Here is a 21037-nt window from a genome sequence, read left to right as displayed (position 1 = left end):
CTGTGAAACTATATGTGATCATTTGCTGTACTATTAATAATCAGTAACCAATTAGACTGTGATTATTACAGCATTCATTGATTTTCCTGTAATTGCCCTCTCTATTTTTTTTTTTTTTTTATGGTTTGACTCCTCTTTTTACCCCCATAAGAACACTTGCATAATGAAACTGCCTCGTTGCATTTTCGATCGGCTATGTGGTTCCCCAATTGCAATTGTTTTAAACGCATAGTAAATCTGTTTTAACTTGAAACAGCATTAAAGTTTTTTTCTCTACAGCATACTCATGTAATTCCTCGGATACTGGGTGGGAACTTTTAGGTGCATCTCATTATGGTTTCTCATTTCATGTAGGAGGAGCAGAGCTAAATCACCTAAATAAAAGAAGGTATGAACTATCCTTTTATTGACATCCTGAAGTTACCTACTCTAAATCCTTCATATTCTCTTTTCTGGAAATGTCATGTGTCTTCCTTTGCTCTACTTTGTAAATAGTCTGTGAAAAAAAATCTATAGGTATGGGCATGTATATATGTTTTGTATACTTTCATAATCCTAGAGTTCTTGCTGTAGGGACTGGCTAATAACATGACTGACGTAGTTATAAATACGCAAACACAAGTTTACATCTCATCATTAAATCTGAATATTTTAATTCGACAAAAGTAAACACATTGCTGTATAAATAATATGCATTTGTCTTTGTCATTTATATAATATTCATTTTTGTTAATATTGTAACTTGATATAATATACAAAGTTGTTTTCATATTGAGCATAACAATTTTATCTCTTCTAATAACATACTTAACACTGGGTAATACTTTACATTTAAAAACATTGGCCTTGTTTTCCATACATTCAAACTAGATATTTATTTACAGAAAATTATCAAGGTTTCTATTGCCTGTAATACTAGGCCCTGGTTAGGCATGCTTGTTGCAGGTTATATTTTACAAATGTAGTTTTTATAAAAAATAAATGCTTTAACAGAGATTATTCCTAAGGGATGACTTTAATACAAATAGTTAACTCTAGTTGAATATAGAATGGAGTTGAATGGGGTGATTAAAACACACACACATATTGGAGAAGAAAATCATGATCTAGTGTGAAGGACATTGTTAAGGTAACTTAAGTTTTGTCTCTGTAGCCCATGTATTTCTCTGTTCACAAAACATGATTCAATTGGCCTCAATAAATGTGTCATTAATATACTAGTAAATGTGGGCACAATCAAATTAAATTTTTGTTCGTTGATTAGGGCCACGAAATGCTTAATAATCAGTACAATTTCCTGAATCAATTGACATCTTCTTATAATATAAAACAAAAAATGAAGAAAATAATAATAATAATATCCTTATACATAGCACCTTTAGAAATAGTTTAATTTTTCAAAATTTACAAAGGATAAAAATTATATAATTTTTGATCAGTGTACTTCTTATTAACTCAAAATTAGAAATTAAATCAAAATCATGTGATTATTTCTCACCTATTTTTCTCTTACAATATTCTAAAATATTTGTAAAACCTTTAGATTACAAGAAGTCCTTCAAAGACGCTTTCCGCTCCTCCCCGTTACTTAGCTTAATAGCTTTCTATCCTGATTATTTTGAAGATTTATTCTCTCCCAACCACTGGGAACCAGTTTATAAATTGTAGATGAGGTTGGAGGCATTTGTCCTTCTCCAAGGTTCAAACCTGAAAGGTATGACCCAAAAGAGTGCCTTAACAGGATCTGAGAATGAGAGTGATCAGAGATTGAAATCTGAAAACATGCCTCTGTGTGTGTGTGTTATTTCAACCCCATAAAAGGATTTTAAAGCTATTTTTCCTTCCTGATATCTTTTCAAATCTGAAATATGAAAAAAAGAAAAAGACCATCAAGTTCTATTTGGAGGAAGAAGAATTCTCTTGGGGAAAATCTTTTTACTTTTGGCAAAAGAGATCAAGAACTTACTCTCCCCTGTATATTTTTCTAATTCTTCTTGTGAAATGAATAATTATGATATTTGAGAAAGATGCCTAGAGGTCAGATGTCAAAAATAACTTCTAAACAGAAATCTGAAGGAGAGACAAAGTAATTTAAGGAAGTAGCTGAATCAGTCAGTGTTGACTAGTGTAATTGCAAGTACCACAAAAGGGAGGAAGACGTGGTGATATGAGAAAATAAAACAGGTTACATACATTCACTAAGTTGCTCCCCTTCTTTCTTTTACCTTTGTTAGAGTGCAGAGAAGATAATTAGTGACTTTAGCATATTAGAGTTTCTACCCTAAAACCAAAATCACTACCCAGTACCCATGAGCTAGGTGAAAGTGATATTCCTTGAACAATAGTCCCTAGAGAAAATCAGATTAAAAAAAAAATGAAAAGTTATAGGTTCTCTCAAGAACTTGAGGATCTGTACCTCTATGTTATTAATTAGCATATGGAGTTGTTTAACGTCCCCAGGTGGGCTTTTTCCAGGGAGAAGTATAAAGGAAGGAGTGTCCTAACTGGACATTTCCTGAAGGCCCAGTCAGACAACATTGTAGACAAATTCTCTGACTCACCCTGGCCTCAGTGTATATGTTCCTATATTCAATTCTGTGAGCGAAGAAGAAAAAGAAAAAGCAATACCTTTCTTATTAGCAGTTAGTTACATAACTGGGTCAATGACACTTGTTATTTTTTTCTAACCAGTTATTTCATTAAAAATCATAAAGATTTTTCCATTTCAATAAATGCTAACAATAACACCAGTGCCTGAATAATGCTTCATTATAAAGATATATCAAATTATTTCAATATAATTGATCATCAGATTTGTTTATAATTTTACTGCTAATGAAAACTGATGTGATTAATAGCTTTATAATTAGATATAATTACACATTATTAGCCCCATGTATCTGTCAATTCATCATACTGTGGAGGTTTGTGTGTTGCTGTGAGGCTGGAAGCTATGCTACCAGTATTTCAAATTACAAGCAGCGTCACCCATGGTGCACAAGTTTCAGTGGAGCTTCCTGACTAAGAAACGTTAGGAAGAAGGACCTAGCCTTCTGTTTCTGAAAAAAAAAAAAAAAAAACAGTGGAAACCTTATGAATAGTAGCAGAACATTGTTTGGTATAGGGCCAGAGCCCCGCAGGTTATATGGTACTCAAAATACTACTGGGGAAGTGCTGCCTCCTCAAGTACAGTTGACCTTAATGACATGGATGAAGTTGAGCTTTTGAGACCTTCATTTGCTGAGGTGGCATAACTCAAAATGAGAAGAAATACTTGAAACATCCCTTAAAAATTGGAACATGGATTGTAGGAAGTAAGAATTTAGGAAAAATAGAAATTGTCAAAAGTGATAGCATAATGATTGATATCCTTCGTATTAGTGAGCTGAAAAGGACTGGTATTGGACATTTTGAATCAGACAATCATATGGTCTACTATGATGAGAACAACTTAAAGAGGAATGGCATTGCATTCATTGTAAAAAATAACATTTCAAGGTGTGTCCTGAGGTACAATGCTGTCAGTGACAGGATGGTATGCATGCGCTTGCAAGTAAGACCAGTTAATACAAATATTGTTCAAATTTATGCACTCATAACTAATGCCAAAAATGAGGAAATTGAAGATGTTTACCAACTTCTGCAGTCTGGAATTGATCAAACATGCAATCAAGGTGCACTGATAATTAATAATGATTGGAATGTGAAAGTTGGAAAGAAAGAAGAAGGATCCATAGTTGGAAAATATGGCCATGGTGATATAAATGATGCTGGTGATAACATGACAGAATTTTGGAAGACCAATGACTTCTTCATTGCAAATACCTTTTTTTCAAAAACATAAATGGCAACTATACACATGGACCTTGCCAGATGGAATACACAGGAATCAAATAAACTGCATGTGTGGAAAGAGACGATGGAGAAGCCCTTATCATCTGTGAGACAAAGGGCAGGGGCTGACTGCAGAGCAGACCATCCATTGCTCATATGCAAGTTCAATTTGAAGCTGATGAAAATTTAAAGAACTCCATGAGAACCAAAATACAACCTTGAGTATTCTCTACCTAAATTTAGAGATCATGTCAAGAATAGATTTAATGCATTGAACACTAACAACCAAAGACCAGATGAGTTGTGGAATGACATCAAGGACATCATACATGAAGAAAGCAAAAGGCCATTAAAAAGAAAGGAAAGAAAGAAAAAAAGGAGATGTCAGAAAAGACTCTGAAACTTGCTGTTCAACATAGAGTAGCTAAACTGAGCAGAAGAAAGGATGAATTAAAAGAGCTGAACAGAAGATTTCAAAAGGCAGCTTGAGAAGACAAAGTGAAGTATTATACTGGAGAAAATATTGAATGTTGCAAGATGCATCAAAAGAAGATGGAAGGAATACACAGTGTCACTGTACCAAAAAGAATTGGTCTACCTTCAACCATTTCAGGAGGTAGCATATGATCAAGAGCTGATGGTATTGAAGGAAGAAGTCCAAGCTGCACTGAAGACATTGGTGATAAACAAGGCTTCAGGAATTTGAAGAATACCAACTGAGATGTTACATAAACTGAGGCGCGCTGGAGGTGCTCACTAGTCTGTGCCAAGAAATTTGGAAGACAGCTACTTGGCCAAGCCACTGGAAGAGAACCATATTTGTGCCCTCTCCAAAGAAAGATGATCCAATAGAATGTGGAAATTATTGAACATTTAATCATTAATATCACACATAAGTAAAATTTGGCTGAAAATCATTGAAAATCAGTTGCAGCAGTACATCCACAAGGAACTGCCAGAAGTTCAATCTGGATTCAGAAGATGATGTGGAACAAAGGATAGCATTGCTGATGTCAGGTGGATCTTGATTGAAAGCAGAGAATACCAGAAAGATGTTCCCCTGTGTTTTATTGACTATGCAAATGCATTGGACTGTGTAGATCCCAACAAATTATGACTAATCTTATGAAGAAAGGAAATTCCAGAACACTTAATTGCGCTCACGAGGATCCTGTATCTAGGCCAAGAGGCAGTTCATTCGAACAGAACAAGGGGATACTGCATGTTTTAAAGTCAGTAAAGGTGTGTGTCAGGGTTGTATAGTTTCACCATACCTATTCAATTTTACGCTGAGTAAATATTTCAGAAGCTAGACTATATGAGCAAGAACTCTGCATCAGAATTAGAGGAAGACGTCTTAACAACCTGCAATGTGCAGACGACACACCTTGCTTGCTGCAAGTGAAGAGGCCTTGAAGCACTTACTGATAAAGAGCAGACTATAGTCTTGAATGTAAATCGCACCTCATCATAAAGAAAACAAAAAGCCTCACAACTGGACCAATAAGCAACATGTTGATAAACAGAGAATAGATTGACGTTGTCAAGCATTTCATCTTACTTGGATCTACACCCATGGAAGCAGCACTCAAGAAATCAGACAAAAACATATTGCATTGGGCAAATCTGCTGCAAAAGACCTCTTTAAAATGTTAAAAAGCAAGAATGTCACTTTGAAGACTAAGGTGTGTTTGAAACAAGTCATGGTATTTTCAATCACCTTATGCATGACAAAGCTGGGCAATGAATAAGGAAGGCTGAAGAATTGATGCCTTTGAATTATGGTGTTGACAGAAAATTTTGAATATACCCTGGATTGCCAGAAGGAGGAGCAATTCTGTTTTGGAAGAAGTAAAGCCAGAATGCTCCTTAGTAGCAAGGACGGCAAGGCTTTGTCTCATATTCTTTGAACATGTTATCAGGAGAAGCCAGTCCCTGGATAAGGGCATCATGCTTGGTAAAGTGGACCAACAGTGTTTGCAACAATGGGCTCAAGCATAGCAAAGATTATGAGGATGGCACAGGTCAGGGCAATGTGTCCTACTGTTGTACATAGGGTTGCTGTAAGTGGGAACTGACTCAATGGCACCTAAAAATAACACACATTATTATACATTGTTTATGTACTCTATTAGCTATGAGCCACAGATATAATGTTGCTATATTTAAGGAAGTTGAAATATTCCAGCTATTTTCATAGTATCAGTGCAAAAGAATGCCTCTTGTATTCTGACTCAGTGATTATTTTTGAGTGATAATCTGCTAGGTGAAAGACTGCATATCACCATGGTTTTTAATTTTTCTTATAAAAACCTTTCAAATCCCAAGTTTGTGCAAGCATTCTCCCGATTATTCTAGTAAGATTCATATTTTGGAATGAAGTTTTTACACATTTAATCTCCTCAAGTATTTTTTAGTTAAGTTAGTGTTAGAGATCCAGTATTATCATTACTAATAGTTGAATATCATTTGATCCCTTAAATAATCTTTTTCTCACTGAATTGAAATGTCAGCTTTACGACATATTAAACTATTTTAGACACTTGTATTTCAAACTTTATCTCTTCCAGTGATACAGCTTCCATGTATATACCCTGTAATTGCATATATCCACGCAAATTCTATACTTCTTTTCTTAGTGTTGCTTTTTCGGTCTTAATAATCATATAAATATTGCCTTACAAAACTAATGTAGGCCCATTTTCAGAATTTTTATCTAGTTACTCTTTTACATTGCATTGGATACAAACTCCTGTAATTATTATAATTTTTCTAGCCTTTTGCTAATAAACATGGCAATAGAGCTTATTTTGAGGTAAATATTTTTGCTTCATCATTTTTAAAAAAAATAGCTTCAGTCTCCTCATCTTCCCTGAGTTAGGTCAGTAATTGTGCAAAATGCTTTACTCATATTATATCATTTTATTCTATTTTAAATCTCTGATGAAGTTATTGTCTCCTTTTACAGGTGAGGAAACTGAGATTTAGGTATGTGAGTTGTCTCTTCTTTCAAACGGAAGATTTGACAGTAGCAATGTAGAGAAACTAAAACCAAAAGGACATTTTACAGGTAATACATACTGGATTTAAATGGGGTGAGGTTTAGTAATATGGTTATGGTTAAAGATAATTTTTTTTTTTTAATTTTTTATTGTCCTTTAAGCAAAAGCTTACAAATCAAGTCAGTCTCTCACACAAAAACTTAGATACACCTTGCTACATATGCCCAATTGCTCTCCCCCTAATGGGACAGCCCACTCCCTCCCTCCCTCTACCCTCTCATGTACCCTTCAGGCAGGAGATGCCAACATAATCTCAAGTGTCCACCCAATCCAAGAAGCTCACTCCTCACCAACATCCCTCTCCATCACATTATCCAGTCCAAGCCATGTCTGAAGAATTGGCTTTGGGAATGGGCCCTGTCCTGGGCCAACAGAAGGTCTGGGGACCATGACCACTGGGGTCCTTCTAGTCTCAGACAGAACATTAAGTCTGGTCTTTTTATGAGAATTTGGGATCTGCATCCCACTGCTCTCCTGCTCCCTCAGGGGTTCTCTGTTGTGTTGCCTGTCAGGGCAGTCATCGGTTGTAGCCAGGGTCCTCTAGATCTGGTCTCAGGCTGGCGTAGTCTCTGGTTTATGTGGCCCTTTCTGCCTCTTGGGCTCGTAATTTCATTGTGCCCTTGGTGTTCTTCATTCTCCTTTGGTCCAGGTGGATTCAGACCAATTGATGCATCTTAGATGGCTGCTTGCTAGCATTTAAGACCCCAGACAGAACTCTCCAAAGTGGGATGCAGAATGTTTTATTAATAGATTTTATTATGCCAATTGACTTTGATGTCCCCTGAGACCATGGTCTCCAAACCCCCTGCTATGCTGGCCTTCAAAGCATTCAGTTCATTCAGAAAACTTCTTTGCTTTTGGCTTAGTCCAGTTGTGCTGACCTTGCCTGTATTGTGTGTTGTCTTTCCCCTAAACTAAAATACTTCTTATCTACTATCTAATTAGTGAATACTCCTCTCCCTCCCTCCCACCTCTCATAATCATCAAAGAATATTTTCTTCTCTGTTTACACTATTTCTTGAGTTCTTATAATAGTGATCTTATAAATATCTGTCCTTTTGCAACTGACTAATTTCACTCAGCATAACGCCTTCCAGATTCCTCCATGTTATGAAATGTTTCATAGATTCGTCACTGTTCTTTATTGATGCACTGTACTCCTTTGAGTGAATATACCATAATTTCTTATCCATTCATCCATCGGTGGGCACCTTGGTTGCTTCCATCTTTTTGCTATTGTAAACAGTGCTGGAATGAACATGGAGGTGCATTTATCTGTTCATGTAAAGGCTCTTCTTTCTCTAGGATATATTCCCAGAAGTGTGATTGCTGGATCGTATGGTAGTTCTATTTCTAGCTTTTGAAGGAAGTAACAAATCGATTTACAAAGTGGTTGTACCATTTTACATTCACACAAACAATGTTCCAATCTCTCCACACCCTCTCCAACATTTATTATTTTGTGTTTTTTGGATTAATGCCATCTTTGTTGGAGTGAGATGGAATCTCATTATAGTTTTGATTTGCATTTCTCTAATGGCTGTTGATCATGAGCATTTCCTCATGTGTCTGTTAGCTACCTGAATGTCTTCTTTAGAGAAGTGCCTGTTCATATCTTCTGCCCATTTTTTAATTGGGTTATTTGTCTTTTTGTAGTTGAGTTTTTGCAGTATCATGTAGAATTTAGAGGTCAGGCACTGATTAGAAATGTCATAGCTAAAAACTCTTTCCCAGTCTATAAGTAATCTTTTTACTCTTTTGGTGAAGTCTTTGGATGAGCTTAGGCATTTGATTTTTAGAAGCCCTTAGTTATCTAGTTTTTCTCCTGTATTGTTACTAAAGTTTTGTATACTGTTTATGCCATATATTAGGGCTCCTAATGTTGTCCCTATTTTTTCTTCCACTGTCTTTATCATTTTAGACTTTATATTTAGGTCTTTGATCCATTTTGAGCTCTCTTTTTGTGCATGGTATGGGTTTTGTTTCTTTTTTTTTTTTTTTTTTTGCAGATAGATATCCAGTTATGCCAGCACCGTTTGTTAAAAAGACTGTCTTTTCCCCATTTAACTGCTTAGGGCCTTTGTCAAATATCAACAGCTTGTATGTGGATGGATTTATGTCTAGATTCTCAATTCTGTTCCATTGGTCTATGTATCTGTTGTTGTACCAGTACCAGGCTGTTTGGACTACTGTGGTGGTATAATAGGTTCTAAAATCAGATAGAATGAGGCCTCCCACTTTGTTCTTCTTTTTCAGTAATGCTTTACTTATCCAGGGCCTCTTTCCCTTCCATATGAGTTTGGTGGTTTGTTTCTCCATCTCATTAAAAAAATGTCGTTGGAATTTGGATTGGAATTGCATTAAATCTATAGATCGCTATTGGTAGAATAGACATTTTTACAATGTTAAATCTTCCTATCCATGAGCAAGGTATGTTTTTCCTTTTTTGTAGTTCTTTTTTGGTTTCTTGCAGAAGTGTATTGTAGTTTTCTTTGTATAAGTCTTTCACTTTTCTGGTAAGATTTATTCCTAAGTATTTCATCTTCTTGGGGGCTATTGTAAATGGCATTGATTTGGTGATTTCCCCTTCGATGTTCTTTTTGTTGTTGTAGAGGAATCCAACTGATTCTTGTATGTTTACCTTGTGTCTCGACACTCTGGTGAACGTTTCTAGTAGTTTCTATAGTTCTCTTGAAGATTCCTTAGGATTTTCTGTGTATAAGATCATGTCATTTGCAAATAGAGACACTTTTACTTCTTCCTTGCCAATCTGTATGTCCTTTATTTCTTTATCTAGCCTAATTGCTCTGGCTAGGATCCAGCACAATGTTGAATAAGAGTGGTGATAAAGGGCATCCTTGTCTGGTTCCTGATCTCAAGGGGAATGCTTTCAGACTCTCTCCATTTAGGATGATGTTGTCTGTTGGCTTTGTATAAATGCCTTTTATTATGTTGAGGAATTTTCCTTCTATTCCTCTTTTGCTGAGTGTGTTTATCATGAATGGATTTTGAACTTTATCAAATGCTTTTCTGCATCAATTGATAAAATCCTGTGGTTCTTTTTTTTTATATATATATACAATGGATTACATTGTTTGTTTTTCTAATGTTGAACCATCCCTGGATACCTGGTATGAATCCCTCTTGGTCATGATGAATTATTTTTTTGATATATTGTTGAATTCTATTGGCTAAAATTTTGTTGCGGATATTTACATCTAAGTTAATGAGGGATATAGGTCTGTAATTTTCCTTTTTGTGGCATCTTTACCTGGTTTTGGTATCAGGGATATGCTGGCTTCATAGAATGAGTTTGGGAGTGTTCTGTCCTTTTCTACGGTCTGAGATACCTTTAGTAGTAGTGGTGTTAAGTCTTCACCAAAAGTTTGGTAGAACTGTGCAGCAAAGCCGTCCAGGCCAGGGCATTTTTTTGTAGGGAGTTTTTTATTATTACATTTTCAAACTCTTCTTTTGTTACGGATCTGTTTAGTTGTTCTACCTCTTTTTGCTTTAGCTTTAGCTGCTCGACACTAAAGAGCAAGTTTCAGAGTCTCCTCTGACATCCATCTTGGTCTTTTCTTTCTTTCCTGTCTTTTCAGTGACCTCTTGCTTTCCTCATGGATGATGTCGTTGATGTCATTCCACAACTCGTCTGGTCTTCAGTCACTAGTGTTCAATGCGTCAAATCTGTTCTTGAGATGCTTTCTAAATTCAGGTGGGATATACTCAAGGTTTTCGATCTCATGGACTTGCTCTGATTTTCTTCAGTTTCAGCTTGAACTTGCATATGAGCAATTAATGGTCTGTTCCACAGTCAGCCCCAGGCCTTATTCTGACTGATGATATTGAGCTTTTCCATTGTCTGTTTCCACAGATGTAGTCAGTTTCATTTCTGTGTGTTCCATCTGGCAAGGTCCATGTGTACAGTCACTGTTTATGTTGGTGAAAGAAGGTATTTGCAATGAAGAAGTCGTTGGTCTTGCAAAATTCTATCATTCGATCTCCGGCATTGTTTCTGTCACCAAGGCCATATTTTCCAATTACTGATCCTTCTTCTTTGTTTCCAACTTTTGCATTCCAATCGCCAGTAATTATCAAAGCATCTTTATTGCATGTTTGATCAATTTCAGACTACAGCAGCTGATAAAATTTTTCTATTTCTTCATCTTCAGCCCTAGTGGTTGGTGTGTAAATTAAGGCCGGTTTCTGAAGAGGATGTGGAACCAGGGATATCATTGCTGATGTCAGATGGATCCTGGCTGAAAGCAGAGAATACCAGAAGGATGTTTACCTGTGTTTTATTGACTATGCAAAGGCATTCGACTGTGTGGATCATAACAAACTATGGATAACACTGCGAAGAATGGGAATTCCAAAACACTTAATTGTGCTCATGAGGAACCTTTATGTAGATCAAGAGGCAGTTGTTGAGACAGAACAAGGGGATACTGATTGGTTTAAGTCAGGAAAGGTGTGTTTCAGGGTTGTATTCTTTCAGCATACCTATTTAATCTGTATGCTGAGCAAATAACATGAGAAACTGGACTATATGAAGAAGAACGGGGCATCAGGATTGGAGGAAGACTCATTAACAACCTGTGTTATGCAGATGACACAATCTTGCTTGCTGAAAGTGAAGAGGACTTGAAGCACTTGCCAATGAAGAGCAAAGAACACAGCCTTCAGTATGGATTGCACCTCAACATAAAGAAAACAAAACTCCTCACAACTGGACCAATGAGCAACATCATGATAAATGGAGAAAAGATTGAAGTTGTCAAGGATCTCATTTTACTTGGATCCACAATCAACAGCCATGGAAGCAGCAGTCAAGAAATCAAAAGACACATTGCATTGGGCAAATCTGCTGCAAAGGACCTCTTCAAAGTGTTGAAGAGCAAAGATGTCACCCTGAAGACTAAGGTGCACCTGACCCAAGCCATGATATTTTCAATCACATCATATGCATGTGAAAGCTGGACAATGAATAAGGAAGACCGAAGAAGAGTTGATGCCTTTGAATTGTGGTGTTGGCAAAGAATATTGAATATACCATGGACTGCCAAAAGAAGGAACAAATCTGTCTTGGAAGAAGTGCGGCCAGAATGCTCCTTAGAGGCAAGGATGGCGAGACTGCGTCTTACATACTTTGGACGTGTTGTCAGGATGGATCAGCCCCTGGAGAAGGACATCATGCTTGGCAGAGTACATGGTCAGCAGAAAAGAGGAAGACCCTCAAAGAGGTGGATTGACACAGTGTCTGCAACAATGAGCTCAAGCATAGCAACGATTATAAGGATGGAGAAGGACTGGGCGGTGTTTCGTTCTGTTGTGCATAGGGTCGCTATGAGTCGGAACGAACTCGATGGCACCTAACAACAACAACAAACTTCTGTTTGTGTTAGTTTAGGTAGGTAGTCTGTTTCTAGGAAATCATCCATTTCTTCTAGGTTTTCAAATTTGTTAGAGTACAATTTTTCATAGTAATATGATATGATTGTTTTAATTTCAGTTGGGTCTGTTGTAATATCGCCCATCTCGTTTCTTATTTGGGTTATTTGCTTCCTCCCATTTTTCTTTTGTCAGTTTGGCCAATGGCTTATGAATTTTGTTGATTTTTTTCAAAGAACCAGCTTTTGTTCTTGTTAATTCTTTCAATTGTTTTCCTATTTTCTTTTTCATTTAGTTCAGCTCTAATTTCTATTATTTGTTTTCTTCTGGTGCCTGAGGGTTTCTTTTGTTGCTCTCTTTCTATTTGTTGAAGTTGTAGGGATAATTCTTTAATCTTGGCCCTTTCTTCTTTTTTGATGTGTGCATTTTTTGTTTTGATATGCCCACATAGGTTGCTTGAGTGAGCAAGCTTGGTTATTTTCACCTTTGGAGCTCTGATGTCCTGTCCCCAGATGGCTAGAGCTGTTATCAGGTATCCATCTAGGAGTCCATTCACTTTTCTTGTATGAATTCAGCTCACGTGTCCAGTAGCAAATCATCAAGTACATGGTCCAGGCTCTGTCCTACAGTCTGAGGGGGACAGGGGTGATTGGTGTAGGTACCGGTATCTGGTTGCAGAATGGGGTCACACTCAGAACAAGGCAGGGGGTTTAGAACTGACCCCTGACTGTCTCTGTGGAAAGTGTGTCCCTGTTTCCTAGAGCATGCAGGTGGGTGCATTCTGCAGACAGACCATGGGCACCCAATGTTTTTGGTTGTAAGGACTGGGAGGTACCAGTTATCTTTGAACCCCTGTCACGGGTGGCTGGGTGACCTGAGTGGAGCCACCAGTCCTTAGGCCCCTGATGTGGGTAGGTGAGGATCCTGTTTAATAGGCAAAGCAATGTCAAATGTCAAACACCCACCTCTCCAATGCACAGCTGAAATGATTGGAGTCTGCCAACAAGGGCCTATTCTCCTGAAATAGGCCCACAAAAGTCCATGCAGAGGGGAAAGATGCTCAAAGTCCACAGACCGGTTATGCCTGGACAGAAGTTGCTCTGTTTGGAGCTCCCCTGGTTAGTAAAGCAGGCAAATTATCTTTTTCCCCAAATGCAAATTTTTTCCTTCTCCACAGCTGGGAGGATGGCTCTAGGTACTCAACAGTGTCTATCTCAGGCCCAGGGAATTCAGCTGCTGAAGCCAGCTTAGGGATGGGGGGTGCATTAAAATATACGCAAGTACTTACCTTTTGCTGAGAGCGCCATTCTTCTCAGGCTCCAGAGGTTTGAGCAGGCTGTGTGGCTGAGTGCTTCTCCCGGAGGAAACTGTGGCCGAATGCTAGTACCAGCCCGCCGCCGCCACAGCCACTCCAGGAATGGTGCCTGAGGGCTCCCTGCAATTCAGGTCCAGTAACTCCTCTCTGCTTCTGAAGTGTCTCTTTCTCTCCCCCGCCCCTCTGTTCATTTTCTAAGCTTGCCTTTGATGTTCGGGACTCCTAGCTGGTCATAAATACACTCGTTTCACTTGGTTTTTGAGTCTTTGTTGTAAACAGGGCTCGCCAGAAGCGTCTGTCTATTCTGCTATCTTGGATCTGCCTCCTTTTTATTCTTAAAGGAGAAAAATACAAAATACTCTATAACATATAATTAAGGTGTTTTGCCCCTTTTTTATCCCTTACATTATTTTCAAATACTGTACACAGAATATTTATTACTTTTAAATAGAAACAAAGATAATAAGGCAAAAGAGCAATGATTTTTCCTTAATTCTACATGTGTTTAACATATTTATGATACGTTAGGTAATTATCACATTTAGTTTTCATGAAGCTTTGTGAAAAACAGCATTATGTCTGTTTACATGTGACTTATTTTTCCTTTCAAATTAGGTAACACTTAACTAATCAAGAAAGAGCAAAAGCCTGCGGACTAACCGGGAAATGCAATAAATGTTAGCATTGCTTTGGATCTAAATCTCTTTTAAAAAGTAAAAAAATTACAGATACAGAAAAGTTCTGTTTGTATTACTCCATAGTCCCATTTTATCACATCAACGGCAAAAGCAACTATTATAACACAGAAATTATATTTTTATAATTTTATCACTTAGAAATATGTTCAAAAGCAACATAATGCTTTATATACTATGTTTTGAAACTTTTTTTTATTGCTTATTATGTTGTTGAGCTTAATCCATCCCCATACATATATACTTAGTTTTTTAATCTGGTCTATACATTTTGTTGTTGTTGTTAGGTGCTGTTGAGTCAGTTCTGATTCACAATGTCTACGTTCAGTTTCTTCATCAGACTGGTCTCATATATATATGTGTGTGTGTGTGTGTGTGTGTCTATGTAGCATTGTTTTTCAAGAATATGGAACAAATAATTTATGAATCCTTCTTTGGGTGTCAGGTTGTTACCAATGTTATTTTTATCAGAATATTCAAGGTTGTGCACTTTTTGTTTTGTGCTGACGTGTAGGAGTTTCTCTCATATACATAGAGAAGCCTCATATATGTAGGTATAAAAAAAATTAATTTTTTTTTACACACACATATATTAGACTTCTGTGATAAGAGTTTTGAACATTTACATATTTTCCAAATATTGCCAAATTGCTAATTTGGTTATACAAATTTATACCCTCAATAGTGTGAGAAATAACCTTTCCAATGTCAGAACAAACACTTGGTACGGTTAAATATTTATTTAAACCAGCCTGATGAGTGTAAATTTTATCTCCCTGCTATATTATTTTGTTCATTTACTGATTACCGAGGAAGTTGAGTTTTCTTTTCTTGTGTTTATTAGCCATTCTGTTTCCCTTTCCTGTGAACTGACTTTTCTTACCATGCCTCATTTTTCTATTGGATGATTTTAGAGATTTCTGGTATATTGTAACTAGTAATTCTTGGTTGGTTATATGAGTAATTCCTCAAAGGTCTGCATATTGACATTATGTTCACTTATTTTGTTTGTTATCGTATATAAAATTTTTTGTAATGTAATCACATCCATAAATAATTTTTCTTTAAGGTTTGTGTTCTGATTTTGTGCTGTGTCATAAAGCCATTCCGTTACAATCTTTCTCAAAATCTTACAGTTATGTTTTTATGTTTAGCTCTTTCATCCACAAATATGTGGATTTTATTTCCTTCCATATAACTAAATCAAATATCCAAGCATATTTACTAATTAGACTTAATATAAAAGGCATCTCCTTTATCTTCCTTATATTCTTCCTTCCATTAATCCTGGCTATTTTATATTTTGAGCCCTTAATATTTTCCTCTGTAATTTATGATTAGTTCACTATGCTTCTGAAAAAAAAAAAAGGTCTATTCATAGTTCATGAATCACATTGGTTAGTATTGACTTCTGCCATGGATTGAATTGTGTCCCCCCAAAATATGTGTCAAAGTGGTTAGGCCGTAATTCCTACTATTGTGTGGTTGTCCTCCATTTTATGATTGTAATTTTATGTTAAAGAGGATTAGGATGGGATTGTAACACCCTTACCCAGGTCATAGCCCTGATCCAATGTAAAGGCAGTTTCTCTGTGGCGTGGCCTGCACCACCTTTTATCTCTCAAGAGATAAAAACGGAAAGGGAAGTGAGCAGACAGGGGGATCTCATACCACCAAGAAAGCAGTGCCAGGAGCAGAGCATGTCCTTCGGAGGTGAAATCCCTGCAGAAAAGCTCCTAGTCTGGGGTAATATTGATAAGGAGGCTGACAGAGAGCAAAAGTGTTACCCTGGAGTTGAGGCCCTGAATTTGGACTTTTAGCCTACTTTACTGGGAAGAAGTAAACTTCTCTTTGGTAAAGCTATGCACTTGTGGTTTTCTTGTTATAGCAGCACTAGATGACTAAGACAATGTCTTTCCAGTATTAAGTCTTCTTATCCATGTCAATGGTACATCTATTCACACACTTAGGCCTTGGATTGAACACAATCCTTGTGAGCCTTCTCGAATTCCTTGGGTGCCTCCTTCTTTTTCTCTTTTGGTCAGTGCCCACCTGTGCCATGTCAGCTCTTCACTTTTGACTTTGATAAAATGTCATACTCTTCATGGAATTCTAGCAGCATGCCAAGAGATTGGATGACAAAACTCAGAAATGGAAAGGAATTTGCTCCCCATGCATAGTCACCATCTGTCTGCCAGTGTAGACTTGCGTGTTGCTATGATGTTGAACAGGTTTCAGTGGAGCTTCAGAACTAAGATGGACTAGAAGTGAAGGCCTGGAAATCTACTTCCAAAAACTAGCCAGTGAAAAGCCTATGCATCACAATTGTCTGGTCCGCAGCCAATCATGGGGATGGTACAGGACCAAGTAGCATTTTATTCCATTGTGCATGGGGTGGCCCTAAATTGAAGTCAACTTGATGGCAGCTAACAACAACAAAGTAAACCTTGGCCCACAGAAGCTCAAGAAGAAAGGATACTATGTAGATACATCTCTCCTTTTTCTTCTCTATGGACAGTTTTGAGGGACAGTTTCTCCCGGCAAATTTTCCAAAGAAGCCTCATACATGAAACAAACATGCCATCTGAGCAGCTTCCTGAGCACAGGAAAATTTTGCCTCACATTGCTTTACGTTTTTCTTTCTCATACACCTCCTTTTATACCTCATTCTCAGTACCTGCCTGCACCTACCAAATAAAAAATCATCATTTAAATCTTTGTTTCTAGTTCTGCTTTCCTGAGACCTAGGCTAAGACAGGTGTTTTCTTACATCTTTATTTTTGGTGTTGCAGCTCTATAGCGCAGAGTGGAACTGCCTCAGAGGGTTTACCAAGGAGCACCCAGTGGATTCCAACTGCCAGTGTTTTGGTTAGCAGCTATAACTCTTAACTGCTATGCCACCAGAGTTTCCATGGATTGTATAAGGTGACTGAATTCATGTAATGTTGTACATAAAAACATCCTAAATCCTGTGGACTATGGGTGCTACGGGGCGGGGGGGGACTTGCTAATTGGAGACTTGGAATTTGATTCTTCAAGAGAGTAACATTTATAAAGTTAGTAGATGAATGACGCAAATAGGGAGATCACAGAGGTTTGTATGGTGTTGGTGAAGAATATTGAATATACCATGGAGTGTGAAAAGAACAAACTAATTTGTCTTGGAAGTAGAGCCAGAATGCTCCTTAGAAATAAGGATGGCAAGACTTCATTTCATGTACTTTGGACATCTTATCAGAAGAGACCAGTCCCTGGTGAAGGACATTATGCTTGGTAAAGTAGAGGGTCAGCGAAAAAGAAAAAGACCCTCAATGAGATGAACTGAAACAGTGGCTGCAACAATGGGCTCAAACATAGCAACAGTTATGAGGATGGTGCAGGACTGGGTAGTGTTTAGCTCTGTTGGACATCGGGTCACTGTGAGTCAGCACTGAATTGACTTGATTGCACCTAGCTTCAACAACAACTTTCAGTAGTTATTTCCTTCATTGGAAAGCAATGAAAGAAATGAGTATTAATGATAAAAAAAAAAAAAATTTAATGATAGTCGTATCTAACTCTTCCTGTTCAAATATTTCTAACTATTCTTATTTTGTGTTTATGTCTCCAGCTGCATAAAACCTTTCTCATACTCTTGTTCACTGCATGCGTCTTTCAATTTATCTGTTCTACGTATTGCCTAACAATTATGTATCAATATATGTAGAAAACATTTTATTTTCAGGGTCTTTGCCTTTCTACAGTATATACATAGTCTATGTATTTCCTCTTCAGGTAGTTTGGCATATATCTCAAATCTGTTTTCAGATATGATTCTAATGTTAATTCTATTTTTATGTTTTCTTTCAATGCATTTGATGTTTTCATTGCTTTATGCATTTGTCTGTCTATATAACAAATCAATCTATCATAATTTTTTGCATTATTTTATCTGTTGTTTCTCCCTATATTTACTGTCTTCAAATGCTCAAGTTTTATTTGCTTTCTAATTTTTCCATTGGTTATGGTACCCTATTTTTTTCCTGCAGGACTAAAGTAGGAATGACCAAAAAAGACAACCCACAATGAAGAAGCCATGAAAGGGACAAATGTTAGCACCCCAGCAGGTTTCATCTTACTGGGCTTTTCTGACCAGCCTCAGTTGGAGATGGTTCTCCTTCCAGTCGTCTCTGTCATATACATTCTGACATTGATGGGGAACACAGCCATCATACTGGTCTCATACTTGAACCCCAAACTCCACACACCCATGTACTTCTTCCTCTCTAATCTCTCCTTCCTGGACCTCTGTTTCACTACCAGTGTTGTCCCACAGATGCTTTGGAATCTCAAGGGCCCTGAGAAGACCATTAGTTACACTGGTTGTGGGATCCAACTATACATTGCTTTGGGGCTGGGCTCCACGGAGTGTATCCTCCTAACTGTTATGGCCTATGACCGCTTCAGTGCTATCTGTCGACCCCTTCACTATGGGATCATCATGCACCCCAAGCTTCTTTGGCAACTAGCATCTGTGGCCTGGATCAGTAGTTTTGTGGGGTCCACAGTTCAGACGATTCTTGTTTTCCAGTTGCCTCTCTGCAGCCACCACACAATGGATGATTTCATGTGTGAGGCACCCGCCCTTATTAAAATTGCCTGTGTGGACACAACCTTCCTGGAAAATGAGCTCTCCGTAGCTAGTGTCCTCTATGTGGTTATACCTCTGGGACTTATTTTGGTCTCCTATGGCTGCATTGTGAGGAGTGTGCTGAGGATAAAATCAGCTGAAGGCAGAAGAAAAGCATTTGGGACCTGTGGGTCTCACATGATTGTTGTGCTTTTGTTCTTTGGAACTCTAATTTCTTTCTACATACAACCCAATAGCAAGTACACACAGAAGCACAGTAAACTCCTCACCCTCTTTTATACTGTAGTGACTCCCTCACTTAATCCTTTAATCTACACCTTCAGAAACAAAGAGGCTAAATGGGCTTTGAAAAGGCTGCTGACAAGTGACCTGAGATAGGGAGAAATGTGAAACATACTTTTATCAGGAGAAGACAACTTTCATGGGAGTCAGTGAGACAGAGGCATAATATGCTGACCATGCTATCTAATTTAAATCTGGATTCTGGACTAACAGGTATACTTTTTGAGGAAAACATATTTTTCCTCAGTGGTCAAAACCAGCATGTGAAAACATATGCCCGTTGATGCCTTAATCAAGTGGCCATCTAAACCAAACCAAAAACCAAATCCAGTGCTGTCGAGTCAATTCCAACTCATAGCGACCCTATAGGACAGAGTAGAACTGCCCCATAGAGTTTCCAAGGAGCACATGGCAGATTTGAACTGCTGACCCTTTGGTTAGCAGCCGTAGCACTTAACCACTATGCCACCAGGGTTTCCCAAATGACCATCTAGACACCTCAAAATACCCATACTCCGGAAGAGTTCTGTCTGAGTTCTGGTGCCAGCAATGTATTTTTTTTTTTTTTACAAGAAAGAAAAAAAAAAAAAAAAAACCCACGATCATCTTGTGACCATGATATAAGCACCCTGTAAAATTGTATGTAATCACTGACTATACTGTTAATAATGAGTAACCAATTAGCGTGTGAGTATTATACCATTCATTGATTTTCTTGTAATTGCCCACTCTATTTTTTGGTTCCTATTTTACTCCGTAAGAACACTTGTATAATGAAACTGCCTCGGGACTACCTGGTTCAATTTTTGATGGGCTATGTGGTTCCCCAGTTGCAATTGTCTTAGTTCTGTTTTAACTTGAAACAGTATTAAAGTTTTTTTTTTTTTTTTTCCCTGTACAACATACTCATACAATTCCTCAGATGCTGGGTGGGAACTTTTTAAGTACATCTCATTATGTTTTCTCATTTCATTTAGGAGGAGCAGAGCTAAATCACTTAAATGAAATTAGGTGTGAACTATCCTTTTATTAACACATCCTGAAGTTACCTACTCTAAATACTTCATATCCTCTTTTCTGGAAATGTCACGTGTCTCCCTTTTCCCTACTTTGTAAATAGTCTGTGAAAAAAAGATATCTATACCTCTGTGCATGTGTTTGTTTTGTATACTTTCATGATCCTAGAGTTGTTGCTGTAGGGAATGACTAATAACAAGACTGACGTAGTTATGGCAAACCTATTTTCACATTGTAGAACTAAATCTACTTCATGGAGATAGGGCTGGGATGATAATAACTGCAGAAATTGAGTTTACCTAAGAAATGATTCCTATTGTTTCCAAGTCTCACATTCAACAGTAGTTTACACAATGAGCGTTCTGTCCACAGTTTACATGAAACTGTGAAGGCCCATCGGAAAACCTACAATGATCGGTTTGCCTTACTTGGGAGGATTACTGATTCTTGCTCATTCAACAGAGGCCTCTGGGACTAAGCATACCCAAAGATTTTTCTCATCTCTCCCACCCACAGAAGAAGCCCCCAAGACATATGTGCCATGAGGCTGAATATTTCTCTCTTATGCATTTCTCATCAGACGCATTTCTCATCAGACTAGAGTAACTCTCAATCCCTTTTGATCAACACTTTAGCTTTATACCTGGAATCTGAGGTAAATACTCAAACGCAAGTTTAAGCCTCGTCATTAAATCTGAATATTTAAATTTGACAAAAGTAAACAGATTGCTGTATAAATAAGCATTTGTCTTTGTCATTTATATAATATTCGTTTTTATTGATATTGCAACTTGATAGAATATACAAAATT

At 37.5% G+C, this 21037-nt stretch overlaps 1 protein-coding gene across 1 annotated transcript; it reads left to right on the top strand.

The window, feature by feature from the left end:
• The first annotated feature begins 18341 nt into the window (after positions 1–18341).
• LOC100654650 (olfactory receptor 2H1-like) lies at positions 18342–19318 on the top strand. The gene has a single exon (XM_003421802.3). It carries the CDS (start codon positions 18373–18375, stop codon positions 19303–19305), a length of 933 nt encoding a protein of 310 aa, XP_003421850.2. The 5' UTR covers positions 18342–18372; the 3' UTR covers positions 19306–19318.
• Positions 19319–21037: the final 1719 nt, after the last annotated feature.

The sequence above is a fragment of the Loxodonta africana genome, chromosome 1, assembly GCF_030014295.1.
Source record: "Loxodonta africana isolate mLoxAfr1 chromosome 1, mLoxAfr1.hap2, whole genome shotgun sequence".
NCBI classification, from domain to species: Eukaryota; Metazoa; Chordata; class Mammalia; order Proboscidea; family Elephantidae; genus Loxodonta; species Loxodonta africana.
This window is presented reverse-complemented; position numbering and strand designations above follow the sequence as displayed.